The 23,332-nt window shown below is 43.8% G+C and overlaps 1 protein-coding gene across 2 annotated transcripts in view; it reads left to right on the top strand.

Moving 5' to 3' along the window:
* SPRED2 (sprouty related EVH1 domain containing 2) overlaps positions 1–23,332 on the top strand; it is a 59,931-nt gene that overhangs the window by 10,162 nt on the left and 26,437 nt on the right. The window contains exons 1-2 of one of the 2 annotated variants that reach the window (XM_032103562.1): positions 15,084–15,115; positions 22,908–23,085. In XM_032103562.1, coding sequence (XP_031959453.1) covers positions 15,099–15,115; positions 22,908–23,085 — 195 coding nt within the window. In that variant the 5' untranslated portion in view covers positions 15,084–15,098. Of the gene's footprint in view, positions 1–15,083; positions 15,116–22,907; positions 23,086–23,332 lie in introns of those variants that run through there. The other variant, XM_032103561.1, reaches the window with a different exon arrangement.

Raw genomic sequence — 23,332 nt, 5'->3', positions numbered from 1 at the left:
TGTGCCCAGAGGCCAGGATCAGGATCTAGCCAGGGTCTCCCAGTGTTTGGGTGTGGAGATAGCAGTTGGTGTGCCGGTGACCTCAGCTGTGCTGATCCTCCCCCAGTGAGTAGCTGAGTAGCCCTTTAAAATCACAGCCTATGAATGAAAAGAATTACAGCTTAACAAAGTCTGCCACCAACCATTCATTTGGTTTGGTTCTGCATGCGTGCCTTTAAAAAAGAGTCCTGAAATAAATTTCCAGTGCCTGCAGAAAAGCCCCCTCTTCATTCCAAATCCCTATAAGCAGCAAGAGCGACTGTTCCCTAGAGTTAGCAGCCACATGGACTATTTTAGAAATGGTCCTGAAGATCCATAAATTAAAACACAAAAAGCCCCCATCTGAGGCATTTTTAGCCTGGTTTGACTATGGAGCACTGAAATTCTGCAGTGCTTAGTGCTTCTACATCCGTGTACTCTATATTTTCTAGTTAGGAGAGCTCTGGGTGAACTGTAGACTGGGTTAATTTGTTGATAAAATTTGCTGTTCTGCCCAAAAGTTATTAAATAATACATCTAGCAGCTTTGTTGCTGGTTGGGATGTTTGGTGGTTTGTTTTTTTTTTCCTCCTTCCCTTTTCTATATCCCTAAGGAAGCGTGAGCTACCTTTATCAGAGTATTGCTGGAATAGCTTCCCCAACCTTTCATAAGGTCAAATAAAAAAACAAACAGCCCTTCATAAGTGAAGGAAGGGATGAGGAAAGAAGGGTGTTTGTGTACACTTTCCCATTCATGTTTTAAAGAGAAAATATATAAACTTCTGGAGTCAGTGCCGCGTATCTCGTGCGATTATAGGAGTTGAGAGTTGGAAGCTTAATTTGCATTCTCAGTGCTGACTTAAACAAAACCAAAGGGGAATAGCAGTGAGCAGGAGAGCACTTTGCTGCTTTGGGTTTGCCTCTCTTGGCCAAATGCACTCCATGTTCTGCAGTGATTGAAGCAATAAAATCACAGGGTGCTTTTGCTAATCCCTTCTCTTTGGATTGTGAGTGCAGCTAAGGTTTCTGTGTTGATTTGGTGTAAGGTGATACAGAGGAGAAAATATGTCCTTTGTTCCAGCACTTGAATGTTGAGATTTTAAAAGGCATACCTTTTGTGCAAATTTCATATAAAGAAAAAAAAAGTAATTAAATATTATTAGACTGTTTTCCTCTTTTGCTTGCTCTCTGCTGCAGGAATGGGAGGAATATTTTCTAAGGAGACAGGTTTTGTGGTTCTGCATGAGTTTAGTACCCTCCTGAACATTGTCAACTGCAAGTAGTGCTTGCCTGTACATATTTTAAGAAGGAAAAAGTTGCTCTGATTTCTGTGCTTGGGGTACGAATGGTAGAGGTGGGACTGAAAATGAGCATTCCTGGTTGGACATTCTTCAGATGATCTTCACTTTGGGTCACAAGCAGTGAACCCTGGCTATACCTGCTCATAGTGTGGGTGTTTAAAACAGCCAGGTGCTGCCTTTGTCCAGTATTAAAGAAACCCCTGCCCTTACAGGAGTAAGCAAGGGTTGGAAAACTCAACTGCTTTGCAAGAGGCATCTGGCTCTGTCATCTCTGACCAGTTGTCTATGGAACAGTTAGAGGCAATACATAGGATAAGCTTTTTGTTGTGATTAATGCTGTAAAGAACTCACTAATGGGCCCCAGAGATCTTGCTGAAAGCTGCTGCTGGTGGTTGCAGAGAAGATGCCCGTGTTTGGAAGAGGTTGTCTCTTGAAATGGTCAGCATTAACTCTCCTTCAGTTGAGAACTGAGCATCAAAGACAGATCTTTCACATCCTCTCTTATCTTAATATGAAAGTGACTCTCCAAATCTTAGCATGCGTTAAAAAACACTTGGTAAATAGCTACTGATGTTACTTCTGGGTGTGGTTAGCACTAGATTTATTTTACAGTGGATGTTGAAGTAAACATCCCTGTGTGTAATGAGAGCAGTGGGGAGAAGAGGCAAGAATGGAATGGCAGAGAATTTTATCTTAATTGGTGATGGGTCAGCAGAAGAAGTACTATTTTTTTGGTACTGATTAATTTCATATCATGGTTTTATTAACTGCCATGATGTGAATTTGGGCCAGCTGGGTCACTCTTTGCTACAGAGGGCACAAGGAGGTGGTGACTATTTTTCTTAGACCAGTAGAAGTGAATCTTCTTTGTGCCTGCAGATGGTGTCTTCCAGTGTTAGATGGTGAGAATCTTTGTTAGCTTATTGTTGAGGGGTGCATTCCTTACCAGATACAAAGCACCTGGCTGTTTTCTTACCTGTTAAGCCGTATCATGTCTTATGTTCTGCATTCTGCACTCTTTTAAGCTCTTGTTTCCTTAGGTGGATGGAATAAATGTTGAACCCCTTTCCTCGACTTCTGCCAGGAAGAAACTTGTGCTGCTCCCTAAACTTCTGAGTAAAGCCAGCTTCTCAGGACAGAAAAGGGAAACTCCTTGAGAGCACTCTCCAGCGTCGAAATGCCCCGCATAAAAGCACGTTTGTACATTTTGTTACACGAAGGAATTCCTGGCCTTACCCAGCCCTAAGTAAATAGCCAGGGAGAGGCAACTGAAGCATGACGGGTGGCGGTGGTTGGAGAGCAGGGACGTGCGGTGTGGAAGTCTGCGGTGCAAAGCAAACAATGCAGGGACCCGTGCTGTGTTCTACAGAAATGGTGGTGGTGTTAGGAGAAAACTGTCCAGTGCCAAAACCTCTCCTCAAGATCACATGCAGCAAGTACAGAAAATGCTGAAAAGTTTGTTGAATTTTTTTTTTTTTTTTTTTTAATCCATAGGTAAATTTTCCTGTTTCAAGACACTTGAAAATTACAAGTATTCACTGATGAAAGAAGTAACCCCTTTGGGGTGTTTTGCTGATTTGATGTTTAGCTTGAAATTCTGGACAGCAAAAAACTTGGAAAGTTTATCTTTTTTTCGAAGTTGCATTATTTAAGGTCCAGGGAAGTCCTACCTGTAAATTGCCAGAGCTGTCCTTAGAGCTCCCTAGGTTAGTGAGATGGCAGAAAACCAAGGAGGGTTTTCCTTGGATGGCTTCAATGGGATTGCCCTTGGTTGAGCACCTGTTTCAGGCATCTCTTGCTGTATAATTCATAAAGGGGATTTAGAAACTCCTTTGACACCAGAGGGAAGGCTTTGAAACCCAGGAAGAAACATATGACTGGAGAGAGGGCGAAGTGTGGCTTGTTGGAAGGTGCTGTGTTCCAGGGAACATGAATGAGTTTCTTCAGTTAATTGGATAAAGACAAGTTGAAAGGTTTGTTCTTGTTTACAGCTTGTATATGTTCTTGCTATTTTATATTTAACTTATTCTGAAAACTAAACCTTAAATAAGGAAATAGCTAAAAGGCTAAAATCCAGTCTCTGTATATTCATTTTATTTTGGAACATTTTAAATATAGGAACTTCTTCTGCAGCACTGTAGCTTTGTCATGCATGAGCTAATTAAGATGTTAAATATACTAACCTCTTCTGTGCTTAAAAAAGATCCTTGCTTCTGTATGTGATGACTTCCCCTCTGCAGGATAAGCCTTAGTTTTGTCAAGAGTGCCTTGTTGGCAGCTCCAAGGCCTTGTGCAGGCTGTGTCCCCACGTTGCATAGCACAGCACTCTTGGCTTGTGTTGTCCATGGCTGTACCTCTAGTTTTGTGAACACTTCTTGACATTCAGCGCTGCTCTGCCTTATGGGTCATGCATATACTAGTCAGCTCATGTCATGAAACAGAGTGGATTTTTGTTTTATTTTTGTTTCTTTAGCTAGGCAGCGTGCTGACTCTGTTCTTCCTTTTGGCTAAAATTAAACCTTCTCCCCACCCCACGCTGCTCTCCCACCCTTGGACTTCCATTACAAAAGGCATGAGGGACATGCAGAGCAGACCATAGGTTGGCATGAAGTTTCAATTGACTATTAAGTTTTTTAGCTAGGGATGTGATCTAATTAAGCTTGAAGAGCGTGCTTGCCCCAGGTGAATAGAAAGCCTGCCCAAACAAGCGTTGTGGCACTGAGCAAAAATTACTCCCTATCAAAGGAGAAGCTTAATTTTATCCCTACAAATCTAAACAGGATGTAGCACCTTCAGCAGCCCATGGATGCAGGTTAAAGTTAATAAAGCCAGCTATTTGGAGATGGTGTGAGCACCTCTGGGCTCATCAGAGCCATCTGGGCCTATTCCACAGCAGCGTTTCAGGAAAGCAAGCGAGGTGCCTCTTGGAGCTTGCAGTGCCACATGCTTGGCAGAGGGTTGTGAGGAAGCCCCAGGTGCTATCCAGGAGTGGGATTTTTGAAATAGTGCCTGTGCCATCCTCCATACTGGCAACAGCTGGTATTATAGGCATGACAGGTGTCTGGGGTCCCTGGCACCAGAGCTCAGCCTTCCCCATCACTACCTTGGCAGGACTTGGTTCCCCATCACTTGGTTGGCAGGACAGTCCAGAGTCTGTAAGTGCCATGAAGATTTTTGAAGCTGCTTGAATTTTATTGTTGTTGCTGTGATTTTGTTTGATGTCATTGGTGTGCCAGGTACTGGTGGACCTCAAACGCTGGTTGATTTAATGGATAAGGCAGAAATGCCTCATGCAGCCAGGAGTGTGCAAGGCGAAGAAGCCATGAGATGTCCCAGAACAAACAACGTTTTCAGCATCATCTGGCTTACAACTGTCCTGGACACTGTGTCCTATCACCAGAGCTGCCAGAGCTCAGAAGCTGGATGAGGCACCCCTCATTTTATTGTGCTTTGCTGTTACTTCTTACTATTTTTATATGCTTTGAAGAAAAGGACTTGAAAAGAGCCAGTCCATGACTTCTGAAAGTGTCTCTTGGGTATTGGCAGACAGTGGAGGAAAACACTGTTGTATTTTGCTAGTTGGCTCTCTCCTGATGATCTGCCTCAATGGCAGGAGCCAGAGTTCGGTACTTCTGTGGAAACATTGCACAGGGGTTTTTGGTGGCTCATTCCTTCATCTGGAGCAAAGAATGGGTGAAGTCAGAATATCTGGGTGTCATTTCAGAGTTGAAATGACTTTCCTGGGTGACACATCAGGGTGCAAAACACAGGAAGCCTTGGCAAGCGCTGTATATGGGCGCAGCTCCTTGCCACCACCTCAAGTACTTCATTAGCCAGAGAGCATGAACCTTGATAGTGCTCCCGATAGTGATTTCCTAGAAGCTGGTGCTTGTGGGCTCCGTCTGTTGTTGTTGTTGTTATTATTATTATTAAAATTTCTGCTTGTAACTGATGTGAGTTGTTTAATTACCAATACCAGTACTTGACAGGAGGAGCTACGATGTGGTGTAGAACATTTGGTCCCATAAAACCCTGGCACACGAGCACACGTGTGGCAAACAAACCCAAAAGGTAGCAAAGGTAACAACTGGTCTATTGAGTTTGCTGCAGCTCAGCAGGATTTGAATGTGGAAAGGGAATGTGAATTGGCAAAAGGCAGGTGCCCACTGATCACCATACTGTTACAGGCAGTCACTGTCCTGCTTGATACAAAACCAGAAGGCGTGTGGCTTGGTGTAGTGCGTGTCAGACAAATAGCAACTGCTTAATATTTGATCCAATATATAGATACGTATATATTTGTATGCAATAACCATACAAATAACATCTGCATCATTGTCACAGTTGTGGTAGAGGTCAAATCCAAGTGGAAAGCAGGGCTGATGGTATTGATGGTATTTTTAATGTAGATAATTTCCTGCCTGATAGTTAACTAACATCCACTAACTAACACGGAAATTTAATTGTATTTCTTAAACAGTGAATGCCCTAGTTCAAAGGGATGACTTTCAGTGGACAAAAATAATTCAGCTATAAATGGTACCGAAGAGCGAAGTGATGAGGACATATTAGGAGTATAAATATTTAAACCTTTTTTTCAGGTTAAGTTAAACTTATTTTCTGCATTGATGGCTTTCAGTGCTCTGGGAATTCTGCAGACGGATTTGAATTCTGCTCTTAGGTTGGCATTGAGTACACGTGCATAGCTTTGGTTCCAATGGGAATTATCTAAATTTCTTGCAGGCTTGTGCAAGAAGAAGGTGGAGAAGTTGCTTGAAAAAGATCCTAAGTGAAGACAAATTGATGTGGGGTCCCTGTCTCCTACTCTCCCCACCTCCTTTAATAGCAGAAGACCTCTGGACAGTGCTGTGCCTCAGCCTGACTCACTTAAGGAAGATCAGTTATGTATGATAAAACAGGAGTCTGAGGGCTCCTTGTGGTGCTGCCATGAGCAAGCACAAGACGTTTCTGAGAGAAGTAAAGTTGGTGCCTCCAGACAAAGTGATGGGGTCTGTTCAGCTTTGGTGACTTGTGATGGTCTGAAAATAGTTGCTCCACCAGGTTGGTGCAGAAGTGGTGGTTGGCCTCAAGCACGTCCCAGCTGCATCCTTGTCATTCACAGCAGTGTTGGTTTTATTTTCATTTGAACAAAAACTTAAGGCAGGAAAGTCGAGAACAGCTTTTCTGTTTGTGGCAAAGCCCTTCATTTCCAACAAGTGCTACCTTAATATTGTTACGGTAAATGCACCAAAACACATATCTGGAGGGAACGCCTAGCCCTGTGGCTGTGGGGGAAATGCAACAGCAAAATAACTTGATTTATTGGTGTCAGCTACAGAGTATTGTCCATGCATCAATTCATAATGGCTTTAGATGAGGTGAGAGCCGAGCAATGGTGTTGGTTAGGGAAACAGTAGATCAGTAATGTGCAGGATGGCCTCCCCATCTGACAGCTCTGGGGACCTGGGTGAGGAAACTCACTGCAGCTGCTTTTGTATAGAGAATAGTGTGACTTGCAGATGGACGTTTTTGCTGGTATCTTAAGCTTCAGAAAAACAAATATTCCCTCAAAATAACATTAAAAAAATAAACTTCCACTTCTTCCTGTTTTTATAGTTTGCTTGTTTCCTCAGTGTCATGGTTTTGTCTCCAGTACTGTAGATCATTAATCTTCAGAGGATCAGGACCTTCATAGAAGTATTTCCTGTACATGTTTATCTGTCTTTTTAACAAATTAGTATCTGCTTGTTCTCCTCTGAATTTTCCTGCAAATAATAGGAAATGCTCTCCTCAGTAATAAGGCTTTTTGTTAGAAAAAGATATCTAGATAAATCACTGCCAGGGGTTAAAAGTACCTTTTTTATGATTTTATTGATGGCATCCTTTAGGACATCTGCAAGTAGCACCAAATTCCAGAGGTCACTGTGTTAGTTTTGGCGAAGCATTGTTTCAGCTAAACTTCATTTACTTGGTTGTGAGTGCGTATGGAAGACTCCTGTCCAAGTGTTAGCGGGAATTCCAGAAGAGGCATGCTGCTACATCCTAGGCTTTCTCTTGAGACAGCCACAGATTTCCACCTAATCCTTTAGCAAGGTGAGCGTTGGCCATTAGTCAACAGGGAAGTGCCTGTTTTCCACATCCACATGTTGCATTGCCTTGTTATAATGGGATGGAAACAATCTTCTCAGCTGCTACGCTACTAACTTTTGTTACTTTTAGCTAATCCCAACACAGTTTGTAAATACATGCATTAAATGTGTAAATATATTCCTCCTAAAACATGCGTGTGTGTGTGTGTGTGTGTTGGATGGGGACTTAACTCCCATATCCTCCCTGGACTCATTGCAGCCCAAGCACATCTGGACAGGGTGAAGACAGGAGAAATGTGATTTCTACCCTCTCAAAATTGATGGTATGCATCATCCATGCATTTCCAAGGGAGAGCATTGGATTTGGATGAGTAACCAACTTTCCCCCTCAGCTTTCTGTTTTGAATGGAGCTGTCGTCATCTGACTCCATCTCTGAATCCGCTGGAGCTGGGCCTGTAACTCAGAGCTCATTCTGGCACTGCCTCACGTTTCCACAGCGGAATGCACTGACTTGTGTTGATATCCACAGCATCCTCCTGGCACTGGCCTGGTGGCTCCCAGGGCTGTCCCCATGGTGGAGGAAGCACAGGTTGGGCACCAGCCTCCTCATGGTGCTAAAATTAATAAAAAAGCATCCCTGGATTTTGCAGGTCCTTGCTCCACCTTTCAGATTAATGATGGAAATAGCCCTTTATCAGACTCGGAGAGGCCCAAGGGAGTTTTCTTTGGTTTGGGTTTGGGGTTTTTTCAGACGTTTTGTTGACTTGTGATTTCCCATCATGGTGCAAACTGTTTAGCAGAGTTTGTACTCACCTTGCTTTTGGGCAGTGAGTGCATACATCTCTCCCTTAGAAGGCCATTGCTGTTTTCTCTGAATATTAATTTCTAGTGGAAAAGGAGGCCTTGCGGGGGAGTCTTGACACATCACTCTTCCACTGCCATCTTGTCTGGGAGCCAAAACATCACAGTGGAGTGCTGGGCATGGAGCTGCCCTCCCTTTGCACAACTACAGCAGAAACCCATCTTCAGACCAAGGCTCTTCCTTGCTATAATTTCTCTTGCTCCAAGGTATTAATGGACATAGTGGCAGAGACAGATAAATCCTAAAGTCAGACTTACAGCTGGATGAAACTGCCTTAAGGAAAAAAAAACAAGTTTATAGGTGGAGCATCAAAGGGTAAGCATGCACCTCCTGTCAACCTTCTGTCCTTGTAGTTAAAATCCTGGTTAAATCTGAGTTTAAGGGGAGGAAAAAAAAAAGAAGCCATTTTGGATTGAGATAAACATTCGCGGTTTCATTATCATGCGCTGAACGTGCGTAGAGTGGTTGTTACACGGCTTGAAACAGAGAAAAAACAGTGTGAAGTTAGGGAAAAAAAATCAGGGTATATCTTCTTCCTCCTTTGTAGATACTTCAATAATTTATTGGAAGTCGATAGTATAGATTGGGCTTTACCCAAAGATAAAAGGTGGATGCTTTTTTCCCACAAATCTTTTGCAAGAAGATGATGTTGCTTCTCTTCAGTGTTCGTTTTTTGATGTTTTTAAGCAGTGCTGTGGCCATTTAAATTAATAAACTGGCATAAGCTGTTAGCAGGTTTTTTTGGTCTGATGTTCTGGTATTCCCTAATGAATCCAGAAGATTTGAGGTGGCAGCTCCCAGCTAATAGTGAGTGTACCAAAAACCCTGATGGGTACAGGATGAGAAGCTGCTTCACCATCTTTGCTGCTAAAAGGAAAGACCATGGGAGTCTTTGATCTCCTTCATATATATCCGGGGACTCCAGCTGTCCCTATGCTGAACCTTTTTGGAAGGAATGGGTGTGAGAGCATGAACATGCAGTGTGTTGAACAACTCATCCTTACCTGCCAGAATGAGAAAAGAGGATGACCCCAAGATGTTTCCCCTGATTGATTTCTCTGCTGTGTGCAAGCAAAATCCCTCTTGCCAGGGACACATTCAGCGGGCACTTGGCACCACCCTATCTTTCAGCATTTAAAAGATTCTGCCTATTAAAGCAGAGCACAGGAAATGCAAGCCATTAAACGCATGTGACAGTGTTGTGACCAGGCGAAGGACAGTGGTAGGGAGAGAGGCACAGGCACGCAACTGCCGGCATCTTGAGGAAACGCTTGTTTGTTTGTCCTTTTTCCAAAGCCCTTCGGCTGTGCACGGGAAGCGACGGCAGAGATGTAAACAGGAAAGCCGGCTGCAGGGAGAACAAAGTAGGGGTTAGGAGATGCACACAGTTGGCCAGAGGAAACTGAAAGGTACTGGTGAGAAATCTCTGCCTGCTATAGGACTTTAATAATAAAATCACTAAACTAAGAAAGAGAATCGTAGAATCATAGAGTGGTTTGGTTTGGAACGGACCTTAAAACTCATCTTGCTCCAAAGCCCCTGCCATGGGCAGGGACATTTCCCAGTAGACCAGGTTGCTCAAAGCCCCATCCAACCTGACCTTGAACACTTCAGGAATGGGGCATCCACTGCTTCTCTGGGCAACCTGTGACAGTGCCTCACCATCTTCTGAATAAAGAAATTTTTTTTAATATTTAACCTGCCTTCTTTCATCTTAAGGCCATTCCCCCTTGTCCTGCCACTGCATGCCCTTATGAAAATAGTTTAATGCTGGATGTCCTGATCCAGGGCAGGCATGGTGACACTTGCAGTACCCTTTACAGGAGGGGAAGCCTGCTCTGTGTTGTTTCTGTGCTCCGAAGGAGGTAGATTGTGAGGATCACTGTCATAAATGAGCAATAAAATAATTCCCACATTACTAAAAATGTAAGTGGAGTCATAAGCGTTAACCATCTTCCTTTAAGTCTATAAAATAGCAGCTTGTTCCCAAGAGTACTGAAAAGAAGAGCTGGACAAGGTACATTTTAAGGGCAAGATAATGTTTTACTAACACTGACAGGAGAAGCAGAGTGATCCTGAAAACTTAAGTGGGTTAGTTCAAGTCAGTCCCCAGCAAAACAGGGAGCTGGCTGACAGGAAGCACAGTCAACATCAGATTGAGAGGATGAAATTGGAGCTGCTCAGCACGGTTTTATGGGAGTTTTCAGTGATTTTAGGAATGTAGGTGGATAAAGATTATCGTATCCTTGTGTCTGCCTCTTGGTCTGCAGGTGGTTTTACCGTGGAGTATTGAGTCGTGGCGTGGGGGCTTTCCAGAAGATAGTGCCAGCCCTGAGAGAGCAGTAAAGATGATTTGAAATCTAGAGGGAAGAAATTGGAGAAGACACAAGATGATATATCTGGTTTAGGATGTGCATAATTAGTCTGAGAGTACTCGCATGGTAAAAAATTTTATCCTAAAGAAAGGGAAAGCAAAGATGCAGTGGATAAAAGATTCACACTTAAGTACCTCTACTTTGAGCTAAGTATTAAAGTGCAAAAAAAAAAAGGGAGGAGCAAGGCCTTGGTTTTTCAGTAGCTTGTTTTTTAAACCAGTTTCCTATCAAGAAAATGAAAGTTTGCAGCGTGCTGTGTGATGATTGAGGCCATGTCACACAAGTAAGGCAAAGTACAGGGTTAGCTTTCCTGGAGTATATTACAGCTGTTTGTCCAGGTATCAATTAGGAGCCATGGAGGAAGGGTTTAATTAGAAGAAAAGCACATGAGGCTTTTCCGGCGTGGAGGAGCTCGGTGCATGTCATTTGTGTAACCTCTTTTCTGGTCGTGGATGTTTATTTGGAGTCAAGTAAGACGCTCTTGGCGTTTTCCTTTGATCTGTCTGCAGGGAAATGAAATCCATATGGCCTCCACCCAGATCCTGGCTGGGAATACCCATCTATGCTGGGGTCATTTTTTTGTTGTCATACATATGTACAAAGGTCCGTTCATCTATGAGAATGACATTCAAAATAGGGAAAACATGGTCATGATATGTAGGGAGGAGCATTTTGGTGCTCCCAGAATGTTCAGCAGCCTAAACCGTATCGTAAAATGTCTGAAGTCCTTCCTAAGGATCTACTTTTGTGCTCTTTTTCCTATTTTTTTGCCATACTTCCTGCTCTTCCCTACAACACAGCTTAATAAACCCGGTATTCAAGAAAGCTTTGTAGACAACAGGGACAGCATGAGTGAAACGGGTGTCTCTCAAGTGCTGGGCATAAAACTACACTGACCATGTTTATGAAGTCTTTTGTTTGGGTTTGTTGTTTGTTATGGGGGGATTTTGATTTGTTGGGGTTTTTTTTGTTTGTTCTATTTTGGGTTTTGTTATTTTTTTAAATTTAAACAAAAATGGAGAAAAGTGACCTTCTTTACCTCTTACAAGGCACAGCAAGCAGTGCTCAGGCAGTACTGCTGTGGTTAATCTTGAATGCTACACCTAAGGTGGGTAGCCTGGTGTTCCCAGAGGATGAGGCATAACAAGTTTCAGTATTCCCAAAGTGGACCTGGGCCTACAGATACTCAAACACCTCACACTGCACTGGAAATGAGTGCAGAGACATCTTTGTGCCCAGTTCACCACTGCCAGGGCTTGGTCCCGGGCACTCTGTTAATGTTTTGCTGCAGAAGTTCAGCCCATTGACATGACTGCTATTAACAAGGTGACCGAATTTCATTCTTCTCACCACAAGTACTCCAGCAGCTGCAGTAAAAATGGGCTCCCCTTGCTCCAGCCACTGTCTCAGCTCTTTGAACCATGCTTGCAGTTGGCTGGCGGGCAGCAAAAGGCAGATCCACCACCTTGCTGGCTCCCCAGGTGCAATGTTTACTTAAGATTTCTAACAGCAGAGCCCTGTAGCGGCATGAATCTTGCTGGGAAGTGGGGAAAATATTCATGTGTTGGCACAGCCACTCTTTGATCCACACTAGGAACTGCAAGAAAGCTTTAGAGGATATTTCACTGTAGCACTGAGCTAGTAGGGTTGGGTGTGCAATCTACTGGACAGGGCAGTATTTAAGGGGAAAAATAACAATTATTTTAATAATAATGTTTTTTTAAGTGCAGCATCATTGCCTGTCTTGGAGCTGAGGTTTGTTAGCTTAGCCTTAAGGTTAAAGAATGTGTGCAAAGGTGAGAACCCAACCAGTGAGTGATTCAGTTGATGCTGATCCAGTGGCTTGATATCTGCTTCCCTTTGGAGAAAACTGTTGGGAGCAGGGCTTGAAGCCAGCTGAATGAATTGGTGGTTCTTCTTGACAGATGCAACAGCTTCTGGGAGTAGACGAAAGGCAAGGGCATTATTTCCATCCCTATGGATTGAGCATGCTGTAACATTTTAACAGAGAGCTTTTTTCCGTCTTGCATTTTCACTCGCGGTGTTTGTCCCCACCTGCCCCTGACCCTGTGCTGACCAGCAGCTTTGCACAGGTTACCCAGGTGGTGGCTCAGCCCAGTCCCATGAGCTGAGAGCTGCCCCACAGCAGCTGCGAGACTGTGGTACCTGTACAGTGTGATGGCTTTCCTATGTAATTGGTCATGCTGGAACTGTTTGTTAATGTTGCTCATTGGTAAGAACCTTCTGACAGTCCCAAGTCTCTCTGTGTGCTGAGCCTTGAGTTTTTGGGAGGACCAGTGGCAGGATGGTCTGCGGACCAGTAGGAAGGCAAGAAAACAGACAAGCTTTGGGGAGATGTAACTGCTCAAGATGTTGTTTCAAAAACATTGTTACAACACAGCTTATTCAAGGATAGTTTTGTCTTACACAGGGAGGCTAATTTCATCTTCCCCCATCCCTTGGGAGAAAAGCTTTAGAAACTGGACTTGCAGCAAAAAGTGCCAGACAGCTTTCTTGAATTTTTCTGGCTGACGTTGCTTTGGGCTTGTGTGCTGAGTTCTTGCTGGAGACAGATGAGGATTGAGCTGATGGGTGCTGCATTAAGCATTTGAAGGTAAAAGCAGTGTTGCTGCAGAGCTTGAAGAGGAAAGTGAGGTGGCAGATTCCGGCACATCTGGATAGGATGAGATGTGGACTGGGGATGTGCAATTAAAATCTAAAAAAAAACCCCACCTATTGTTTTAATTACTTGCATAGCATGATACTCTGACTGATGAGTTAACCCACTGGTTGCAAATGCACTTCTACCAACACAGACTGCCCTTTGGCCATCAAATTAAAGATCTTTTTATGCTGTATATTGAAATTCAGTAAATGCAGCTGTCCATTGATACCACTGTAACAAATTTGACATGCTGCTTGTTGCCTTTGTGCATCAAGGTCATCAAGGGCTTTGGACTGTGGCTTGATTCCACTGTCATGACAAAATCCAGCCAAGCTGCAAATAGGTGCCTGCAGCTGCACCTGCACAAGTGCTCACTGGGTGCTGGAGAGAAGCAGTGAACAAATGTTGGTGACTTGGAATGTCATGGAATCAAAATAGTTTGGATGGGAAGGAACCTCTAAAGGCCATCTAGTCCAACCCCCTCTGATGTCCCAGCATCCTCCATGCAGCCTGGTGCCTGCTCACTGAAGCTGGGTTCAAGCCTCGTTGGTCCTTAGCTCAACATTTCCATGGTCCAAGCATGAGGTTTTCAGGAGCACATGTGATTTTAGGTTGCCAGTGTCTGTAAAGTAGGGATGTGGCTGTCCTCTAAAGGATGCTTGCAGGCAGCATCACCTTGGTCACCATTCTCCACCTTGAGGAAAAAGGGATTTTTGTCCCAAATCAGGATTGAAACCGTTTGGGTTTGAGGCAGACAGAAGCAGCTGAGCCTGGAAACACTTAGTTAGCTTTCTTCTGCCCTCATGCCTAATCATCAGCATAGATTAGTTCAGAAACTGGACAGGTATTTTTAGAAGCTGCTTTCAGAGCCCCAGTGTCACAATTTTTATTCTTCTTGTTGGTGCTGAGGCATTTCTTGAGCAACATTTCTGCTTTAATGAGAATACGTTGGGGATCATCATAGAACTTTTGGGGACATGCATGGCACCCTGGCTGAGTGGGGGGTTCCAGCAGTTGTGAAGGTTTCTGAGCAGCAAGGGAGCATTTGAGACCAAGTGTCCAAAACGAAGCTTGTGTGCAGGGATGTCACTGTTGGCACTTCAGCTGTGTGGGCTGCCAGCAAAGGTGGGGTGTATGAGGATCTATAGCTGATACCAGCTCGTTGCCCACTGGAAGTATTTAAAACCCCATTAAAAGTTGTGATGGAGGCAGACACATTGGGAGGCTGAGTGCTTCCTCCAAACCTTTTGAGTGGTTTGGACCCTTGGTCCCAGTGCTGTGTTGGCAGCTTTTGGGAATAAAGTGCTGACAGGCTACCAGAGGAAATGACACCTGCGTTCAACTTTGGACCTGTTTGCAGCCCTGGGTGCGTGGGTGACATGCCTGCTGGGCTGGGGCAGCCTGTCGGCAGCACGTTTGCCCCATCAGCTGCTGCTAAACACCCCCATCATGAGTTTATGGCAGCTGTATCATAATTATTTTATTTTTTTCCCAGCCTATAACCGGGGTGGGGAAACAAGGATCTTTGGTCGATGTGCTCTTCCGAGCCAGGAGGATATTGCGAATGAGTAATGGTCCGGCTGGGGCTGTAATGTGCAGAATACCTCTGGGATGACTCACCCCGCACAATGCAGCACATCCCTCAAGGAGACTGAATCACGAATGGGGGGAAGCCGCTTGCCTGCCCGGCAGCAGCCAGCTGGGACACGGGGTAACCAGTGCAGGCAGGGAGGCTGGCGGTGGCAATGGTGGTAAAATGGAGCAGTAAAGGTTTAACATGTAGAGGAAATGGCATCCTCCAGCAGGTAAGTGTGCTCTGGTTGCATATGATTCCATATTTTTTACTCCTGGGGTTTTTTTTCCTCTGCCTTCCCCCATCTGCCCCCACAGCCCTTCTGAATGTTGTCTAAATCAGCATATGATTTATCAGTGAATATGTATGAATTCTTCTGTGAAACACAGCCTTTCATTTATGGTTACATATCAGGTTTTTTTCAGAACTAATGGTTCAACATTCACCCTTTCTTTAAATACCAATAGGAAAAATAGATGCTGCCTGGGAAGCTGCTTCCCTTATTGTCCCTCTCCATGGACATTTGATGGAGTAGAGGATTTAAAGAGAGGTTGAAGGCAAAAACAATGTGCATGCTGGTTTTGATATAGCCAAGAATGTCTTCTTTTTTATGTTTATTTCTCTGGCAAAAGATGAAAACCCTTTAGATTTAGAGGCTTACTCCCTCACCTCTCCTCTGATACAGACCCAGCTGGAATTGAGTCACAGAATTATTTTATTTCTTTAATATTTGCAAAATATTATCTACTCTTCATAGTTATAACATACGTGTCATTGAGGATGTTTACAGAGGGGTAAATATTGTTGTAGTCTCCACTGATCAAAATGGAGGAGAGTGGGGGAAAATTCAACTTCCTTTGGGTGAGCGATTTTCTTTCTTTTCTTTGTAAACTTTGAGTTTACAGGAATACTCTGTATATGTTTGTGTGCAGACATAATCATTTTTCTGGAATGCAGTTTCTGTGGTTGTGTGTTGGGGTGTTATTTTGCTAAATATTGCTATTTATTAGCTAACATAGGATAGCAGTAATGGAGTGCTTATGGTCAGTTTATGCTAGGAAAAAAATTAGGGCAGAACTTGGTTGTGGCTTTTTTTTGAGGTGGGGGGAATCAATTCAGGATGCAGATCTTATGAATCTACCTGTTTGGCTGGCTAAACTTCAGTGTGATTTTTGCTTATCTTACACGTGATATAAAACAAATACCATCTGTCATGCAACAACAATTTATTAGTCATTACTGTAAATGATAGTGCTAATTAGCTTCCTTGTAATCTTAATATTTTGTACTCTTGCACGAAAATAGGAGGACTTGAGGCTGCAACTCTTGCCTGTACTGCGTGAGGTGCAGGGCAAATTATTCAAATTTATTATGCTGCCCCTTTTAACTTTTCAAGACGTGCCACCATGTGCAGCTATAACCATTTGTTGCAACAAATTTGAAGGAAAGTCTTTTTTGAGAGCTTCCCTTGAATGGTTGCTCATTAAAAGTTTTGTCATTAGTGTGCATGTCCCAGTGATGTCATGGCTACCTTTTAGCAGAAAAAAAATCAAAATACTGTTTTGGGTCTTTTTGTAACAAAATTGGCTGTGGCTTTTGGTAGCTCTAGCACAGTTTCAACAATGTTACATAAATGCTTCAATACAGACACAAGTCATAAGTTAATCTGCCCCAATGCCATTAGCCTTTAATTTTAATTCAATATTGTTTGTGTAATAAGCTAATTTCTGGGGAGAGACTTTAAATTCTGTGCGCTTGAGCTGCATCAGTGAATCTTTGCTTGCCTATCAGCTGGCTTGTAAGCCAGCTTTTTTCCCTAAAAAGCTGCTTCCAATTCACTTGAGGTTTTCTCCACATGTACAGCACTTTGTGGGGATCACTGGGCAAGTCTGGCACAGGAAAAGATGTTATGCTGGCCAGAAAAAAATTGATTTAATCCATGCAGGACTACATAATACATATATTTTTGAATATATATATGTATATATGTATTTCAGGAATGAATTCTCATGTACTTCCTGGAAGGACCTGAACTAATTACAGGATTATGAAATCCCATTTGAGCTAGTTAGGATAGAGCTGTTTCTCGTAAACTCAATAAAATCGGCCTTAAATGTTGAACAAACGTTTTGGTGAAAGGATTCCTTTGTTCCTCACTGCCTCGACATTTAAGGGAGATGTGGAGGCGGGCGGCTGGGTTGTTGCAGGTGTCTTGGTTTTTTGAGAAGTCCTTTTTCTTCTGGAAAAAAAAAAAAAAACAAACCAACCAAAACTGCTATTAGTTTTTCCTATGGAGGATTTTTGGATGCACTGCAGTGCTGGAAGCAAACCCAGTCTTGCTGAGCACTGGCTGTGGAGACCTGACCCCTCTTCATTTTGCCCTTGGGGCTGCTCTAGACTCAACCAGCATCTCTGGAGCAAGAAATGTGGAGACTGAATTATTTGTACTTACTCTGACTGTGTGGAAACTAAAATTTCCCAGATGCTCTTTTATTCTGCTGGTATTGGATTTGAAAGGCAGAAAAATACAGGTTGCAAATTGGTTATACAAGAGTTGGGTTACAGGTAGAGTGGTTCTTTGTTCCTGACATGATGCAGAGGTGAGGGCAAGGAAGACTTTTGGGAGGTTTTCCATGGTTTTCTTCAGATTCCATTCTAACATTTGATCTGGCCAGAGAGACGCAGATGTCTTTTTTTCTTGGTTATATTTAATGAAAAAGTTTCAAACCTGCTGGAAATCTAAATGGTATGGAAATATCAACTTAATTTGCTGTAGCTGCATGCACTCAGAAGGTTTCTTTCAAAGAAATTGGTAAGTTAGGATTTGAAGAAGAAAATGCTGGTTATCATCTGCAGATAATCACCCTTGCTAGAAGGTTCACGAACCAACCAACAGATAAAGGAAGTGGGACTCCAAAAATGGCAGCTTTTCATGTCTTCCACCAAAATGTCCCTGCTTTCTGGCTGTGGGATGAACTGCAGAGAGGATCCTTACAATATAACCTGCAGCAATCACCTGGGCAGGATGGGATGGCTTTAACTCCAGCTGTCAGAGCTGCTGGGGCAGGGAAAATACCTGGCGCTGTGAAATACATCCAGGTCAGCCAGAGACAGGTTATGCCCCAGTAGTTGTAAAGTTACATTTGTTTGGATCTAGATAGTTTAAATTGTGTTTATGTGCCTGGTTCAGCTGAACAGCTTGACTTTTGCTGCTGTTCCATTAGCAGCCTCCTGCTGTCCTTTTGGCTCTTCCCTGAAACCTGGGATCTGGGAATGTAGATGCGTGCATTAAAAGACAGAAATCCATAATGTTGAAACCCATTATATGCAATTACCTTTTTTTCTGAGACCTGAATCTCTCCTGGCCTTGTAAGCTGTTGAGTTGGGAAGGGAGGAAAATACCAAAGTGCCTTATGGCAGCAATAGCGTGGAAGTTTATAAGCTTATATTTTGATCAAGTAGCTTGGCTAGAGGGAAAAACATTACTGAGTTATGGAAGGTGTCTGTGAAGTGTTTTAGATGCTAGATGTGACTCAAAAAAAAGTAGTAAATTTGGTGGGTTGGACTACTTTTTTTTTTCCCCCTTGGGATCTTTAGACATCTTGGATGGTATTTGCAGTTGCTGCTTTGGAAGCAAAGTGGAAAAGAAGAGCAGCTGGTGGAAGGGAGTTGTCTACTTTGACCCTCCTTTTACGAAGACAGTGGTGAAAATAAAGCCTTAACTAAGGAGTGAATTGCTTGGTGTTTAGTCCTGGATGAAGGATTGCAGCCATAAGCCCCCATTGGCCATCCAAGGGGCTCATGTCTTTGTCCCCCGCTGGTGTTGCTGGAGGTGATGTGGCTCATGTCCGAGAGCACAGGATGATGGCAGCCACTGTGTGCATGCTGGGGGGCAGCACTTCTATCAGCTTTAAATGTCACCTGTCTCTTAGGCACACAGACGCTCTGCGAGTTGGACTTACAGCTACTGCAGCCAGGGTTCAGTGATGACAGAGGTAATACTCAGTTCCCTTCTTGTTTACGAAAATTCTGTGTCCTCCGGAAGAGCACTTATACATGCACACACTCTTTTCTACTTTTGTAGATATATATGCATACCCACGAGCTATAATTTTTAAAGAGTTCTCTCTTTCCTTCCAATGAAAACAACACGTGCTTTTCGGTGCTACCTTTACTCCCCAAGTTCTTTCTGGTTTTTTTTTTTACTCAGGGCGGGGCAGGCAGACAACCTGGAGCAGCCCTGGAACATACTGGCTGCCTGCCATTGCAGCTGGGTAATCCCTTCAGATACTTTCTTCCCAAGCTTTTAAGGCTGTTGAAGACAAATCTGTAGGGTTAAGATAGCATTTAAGACCATAATTAAGAATAGTTTGCATGAAATAAATCCAACAATTAGTGCAGTCTTAAAAGTTTCAAGGATCCAATAAAACAAGGGGAACTAAGGCTACTGTGGGGTTTTCTCTAACTGTTTCATTTTTAGCTGTCAGTATCTCATTAGTTGTAATGGACCAAATATTTTCACATACCTCATTAACCATTTCTTGTGAAAGAGTCAAATTGCACAGCTGCCATGCCAAAAATGCAGGTGGATGGCTTGAATATGGTTATTCTGCTACTCCAGTGCACCAACATTTCATCAGTGGCACGCACATGGGATTTGCAGATCGCTCCTTTGCTCTTCAGGATTTGGAACACTTGGAACCAGCCAGAGCCTTGATGCAGTTGTGTAAAATTAAATAGCAAAGAAAATAAACAGCTTTTACACTAAGGAAGCGAGATCCTTATATGGAACTGAAATATTTGAGTACCTCCCAAGTATTTATCAACACTGGCATGAGAGAAAGAAGCATTGCCTATTCTAGGCTTGTGGATGGAAACAGCAGGCAGGATTTAGACATAGAAGACTGGAGGAAGCTGTGTGTAGGCTTGAAAATTCAACATGCAGCTTCTGAGTCCTAATCCAGTGATTAAACCAAGATGTCAAGCCCTAAGAACCCTTAACAACCTCCTTTCCTTCTACCTTTCCTTTCTTTTTTCCGAGTCCCTTGGCACAGGTTGCGCTTTGGGAAACATGCCTGTGGCTGGAGCAGAGCAGGAGTGGGGACGGGGCTCTGCAGGGAGCCCAGCGTCACTGGTGACTTTTGATCGTGCAGGAAAGCGTGCCAAGGGATTACGTTAATGGAGCCAGAGCTCTGCCTGCCCTGCCAAAGGTGAACCCTTCTGCTGGACAAGGCTCTTGTCTAATAGGGGAACAGAGGTCGTCTTGCCATGGCAGGGGAGTGGAAACTAGATTTTCTGGCTTAATAAACTTAAGGAGGTTGCTCTTCGGGATGGGAAGAGCACAGTTTAAATGGTGTTCTCTCAGCGTGCAGTGGCAGAGTTTGTAAGGGCCACAGGTCATGGATAGATGTGGATATGAAGAGGAAAACCGTGTGGCTGTGTGCCCCACCAGGTTGTCGTTATAATGGGCAGGGATGGTCAGGGCTCCTAAGTTTAATGAATAGGTATCCAGTAATACTCAAGTGTAATTGTGAGCCTAGAGAATTAACTGAGAGGTGATAGAAATGTGTAAATAACTGGCAGGAGTCACAAAGTACCGAGTAGCTGCTACTTGCTTAATTTTCCTTTAAGTGGACAGTTTCTGCAGCAAAGTAACTGAAAACAGCATTACTTTTGGGGCAGCCAAAGGCTCCAACTGCTGCCATAAAAGTGAATGGTAAATCCAGCAGGAAGCTATAATGCCAGTGGCAATTTTCTAGTGTGGAAGGAGAAGCAGCAGTTTCTGCGGATGACTTTTGTGGGAGGATGGGAGGGAAGGTCGTATTGAGTGGCTCCGACTTCAGAAGAGAGCTAAAAATAAGTCCAGAAAGTATCCTTGGGGAATAAGTAGAAAGATACAGAAATGTATAGTTGGCTTTCTTTTTACTTCATCTGCTAATTGCTAATCCTTATAGACCATATGGGAGAGGTACAGAGAAGAAAACAAAAACTGTCTTGGATGGAAGCAGCTCAATTTTTGCACAGTAGGAAATTAGCTGAAGTATTTTGCTTATTTCTGAGTATCAGGAAGTCAGGAGATTAACGTTGCTACTGTAAAATCTAGAAACAGGTTTTCATTAAAATATAAAAAGGTAACGATCTATTTATGGACACATTTGCCCTGTTTACTGTACCAGGAAGCTGCTTTAAGGACTCAAGCAAAAATATTCTTAAAAACATAGTTTCCCAGTTCTGTGAATACTTTGTGTGTTTCAGCTGTGGCTGTGTATCAGAGTGTGTTGGAAAGCTTTTTATCAGCCAGTGCAAAGTACTCAGGCAGCAGGGGATGAACTTCTAGCATCTGTGCACTGCTGTCATTATGTAGGTCCAGCGAGAAAGTTGGCACATCCATAAAATAAAGGCTGTGAAGAGAAAATTGCAGCATGTGTTTTGTGAGATCTGTGTAGCTGCAGAAGAGATAAGCTGGTCCCAGAAGATGCTCACTGCTTCCCTTGGTTTGTCCTCAGACTGCCTTCAGGTAGGATCCATGAGACTGCTTGCTTAGATGCTAAATCTGGTCGTGTTAGAGAGAGGGAAGCTTGGAACTGAAGAGCTAGCACCTGAATTGCTGCAAAAATAATGTCTGAAAATGAAGCAGTTCTACCTGGTGCAGGATGAAGAAAGCTACTACTGCTTGTCATGCTGTACAGGATGCTGGGAAAATACCTGGATACAGAGCTTTTCTCAGGAAGGAATTTCTTTCCATAAAGGATGATACCTGTCGTTTTGAAAGGCTGCCTCTTGGAGCCCTCTGTGTGTTGATCCTGCTTCTCCTGGGGAGGTCACCTGGTAGCCTGGAGACGGACAGTCCTTGGGCACTTTTCTTTGCACATCCCTTTTTCTCACCCCTGTTGATGTTCCCAGGTTTGAGGGTCCTGCAGCAGCTTTGTGGGCACCTTTGGGTGCCTCAGCAGCTCTGCAGCTGACAGTGCCATGGTTGTGCATGGCTGCCATCCAAGCACGTCGTGGTGACCTCCCTGCCAGGGCGTCACAGCTGGCAACGCTGTCCTCAGCATCTTTGTGTTAATCAGTGTCCAGCCCGTGATGGGCAGCACTGATGCAGCGTCAGCATGAGGACAGAAAAGCTAATTTGGGTATTTCCCAACAGTTCTGTGCTGGGGACAACCCATTTTAGCTTGCAGTCTGTTGCATATTCCATGCAAGGTGTGTGGCTTTTGCTTGTGTTCCGTAGGGGCTTTTCTGCTTCCAAATGACCCTGGTGATGTCCCCAGCAGATAATGGAGTGACTGCTTTGTGGAAAGGGTACAGGAGGAGGCCTGGAGTCTCCCACTGTGGGGGCTCTTCTGAGCCCTTGTGGTGAGCATCTGAATTATCCCCAGATTTTAGGTGCTTCCAGAATAGTTTCTTGTGAGGTTATGACGCTCTGCCTTTCTCAGCCCCTTGAAATGCTGGTGAAATTATTTCAGGGACATGGTATGGTCCTGATGGCCTGAGCTGAGCTGATTCCCATCTCTTTTCATCTGAGGTACCAGCTGGAGCCACATTTGTGGGGTTTTCCCCATAAAACTGTCCCAGATGTGGAGGAATTTGAGCATCATCTTCCAAAGCCCACCTCACAAATTTGATCACAGAAACCTTGAAACGCTTTGCTCATGGGTTATTTGAGCTCCATGTGTTCTTCCAGCACTTTGAAAACCTAATGTCCCAAAGTGGGAGTTGGGCCTGGGGTGGTGCCTGGTTCACCCCGGTCCCTGTGTGTAGCTTCATGAGGCAAAGAGTGTCAGGGACCATGGGTTGTTTGATCTGTGTGTTGACATCTGAAAACCCAGCAGGTTGGTGGGTCTCTTTCCTACGGTAGCTTGCGTGTTCCAGGCCATCCATGACAGAGGTGGACTTCCATCCTGGGCAGAAACTCTTCGCTGGGGTCAGCACAGCACCATCTAAATACCACCCTCAAGAAAAACCACTGCGATGTGACTGTGATGCTCACAAAAGGTTCTGTTTTTGTTTTGTTGCCATTGCAGTGACAGCTATATTGTGCGAGTCAAAGCTGTGGTTATGACCCGAGATGACTCCAGTGGGGGATGGTTGCCGCAAGAAGGAGGCGGTCTCAGTAGAGTTGGCGTCTGCAAGGTCACGTACCCGGAGGGCAATGGAAGAAGTGGATTTCTAATCCATGGTGAAAGGCAGAAAGACAAACTGGTAATAGACCCTAATTCAACTTTTGTCTGTTCTTATAATGAGAATTATCCCAAATCTGTTGCTATTGTATTCTTGTGCAAGTTTTTTAAAAAAAAAAAAAAAAACAAAAACAGCCATATGCAAGTAATACCAGATTGGACAAAACCAACCCATCCTCATCTAGAATTGCCATCTTTTGCTACCTAGGCTGGCATAATGCCACCTGGAAGGAGCAGGTAAATTTTTGACATCCACGTGCAAAGATCCC

The sequence above is a fragment of the Corvus moneduloides genome, chromosome 3, assembly GCF_009650955.1.
Source record: "Corvus moneduloides isolate bCorMon1 chromosome 3, bCorMon1.pri, whole genome shotgun sequence".
NCBI classification, from domain to species: Eukaryota; Metazoa; Chordata; class Aves; order Passeriformes; family Corvidae; genus Corvus; species Corvus moneduloides.
Note: the sequence above shows the minus strand (reverse complement) of the source record. Positions and strands in the feature narration are given on the sequence as shown.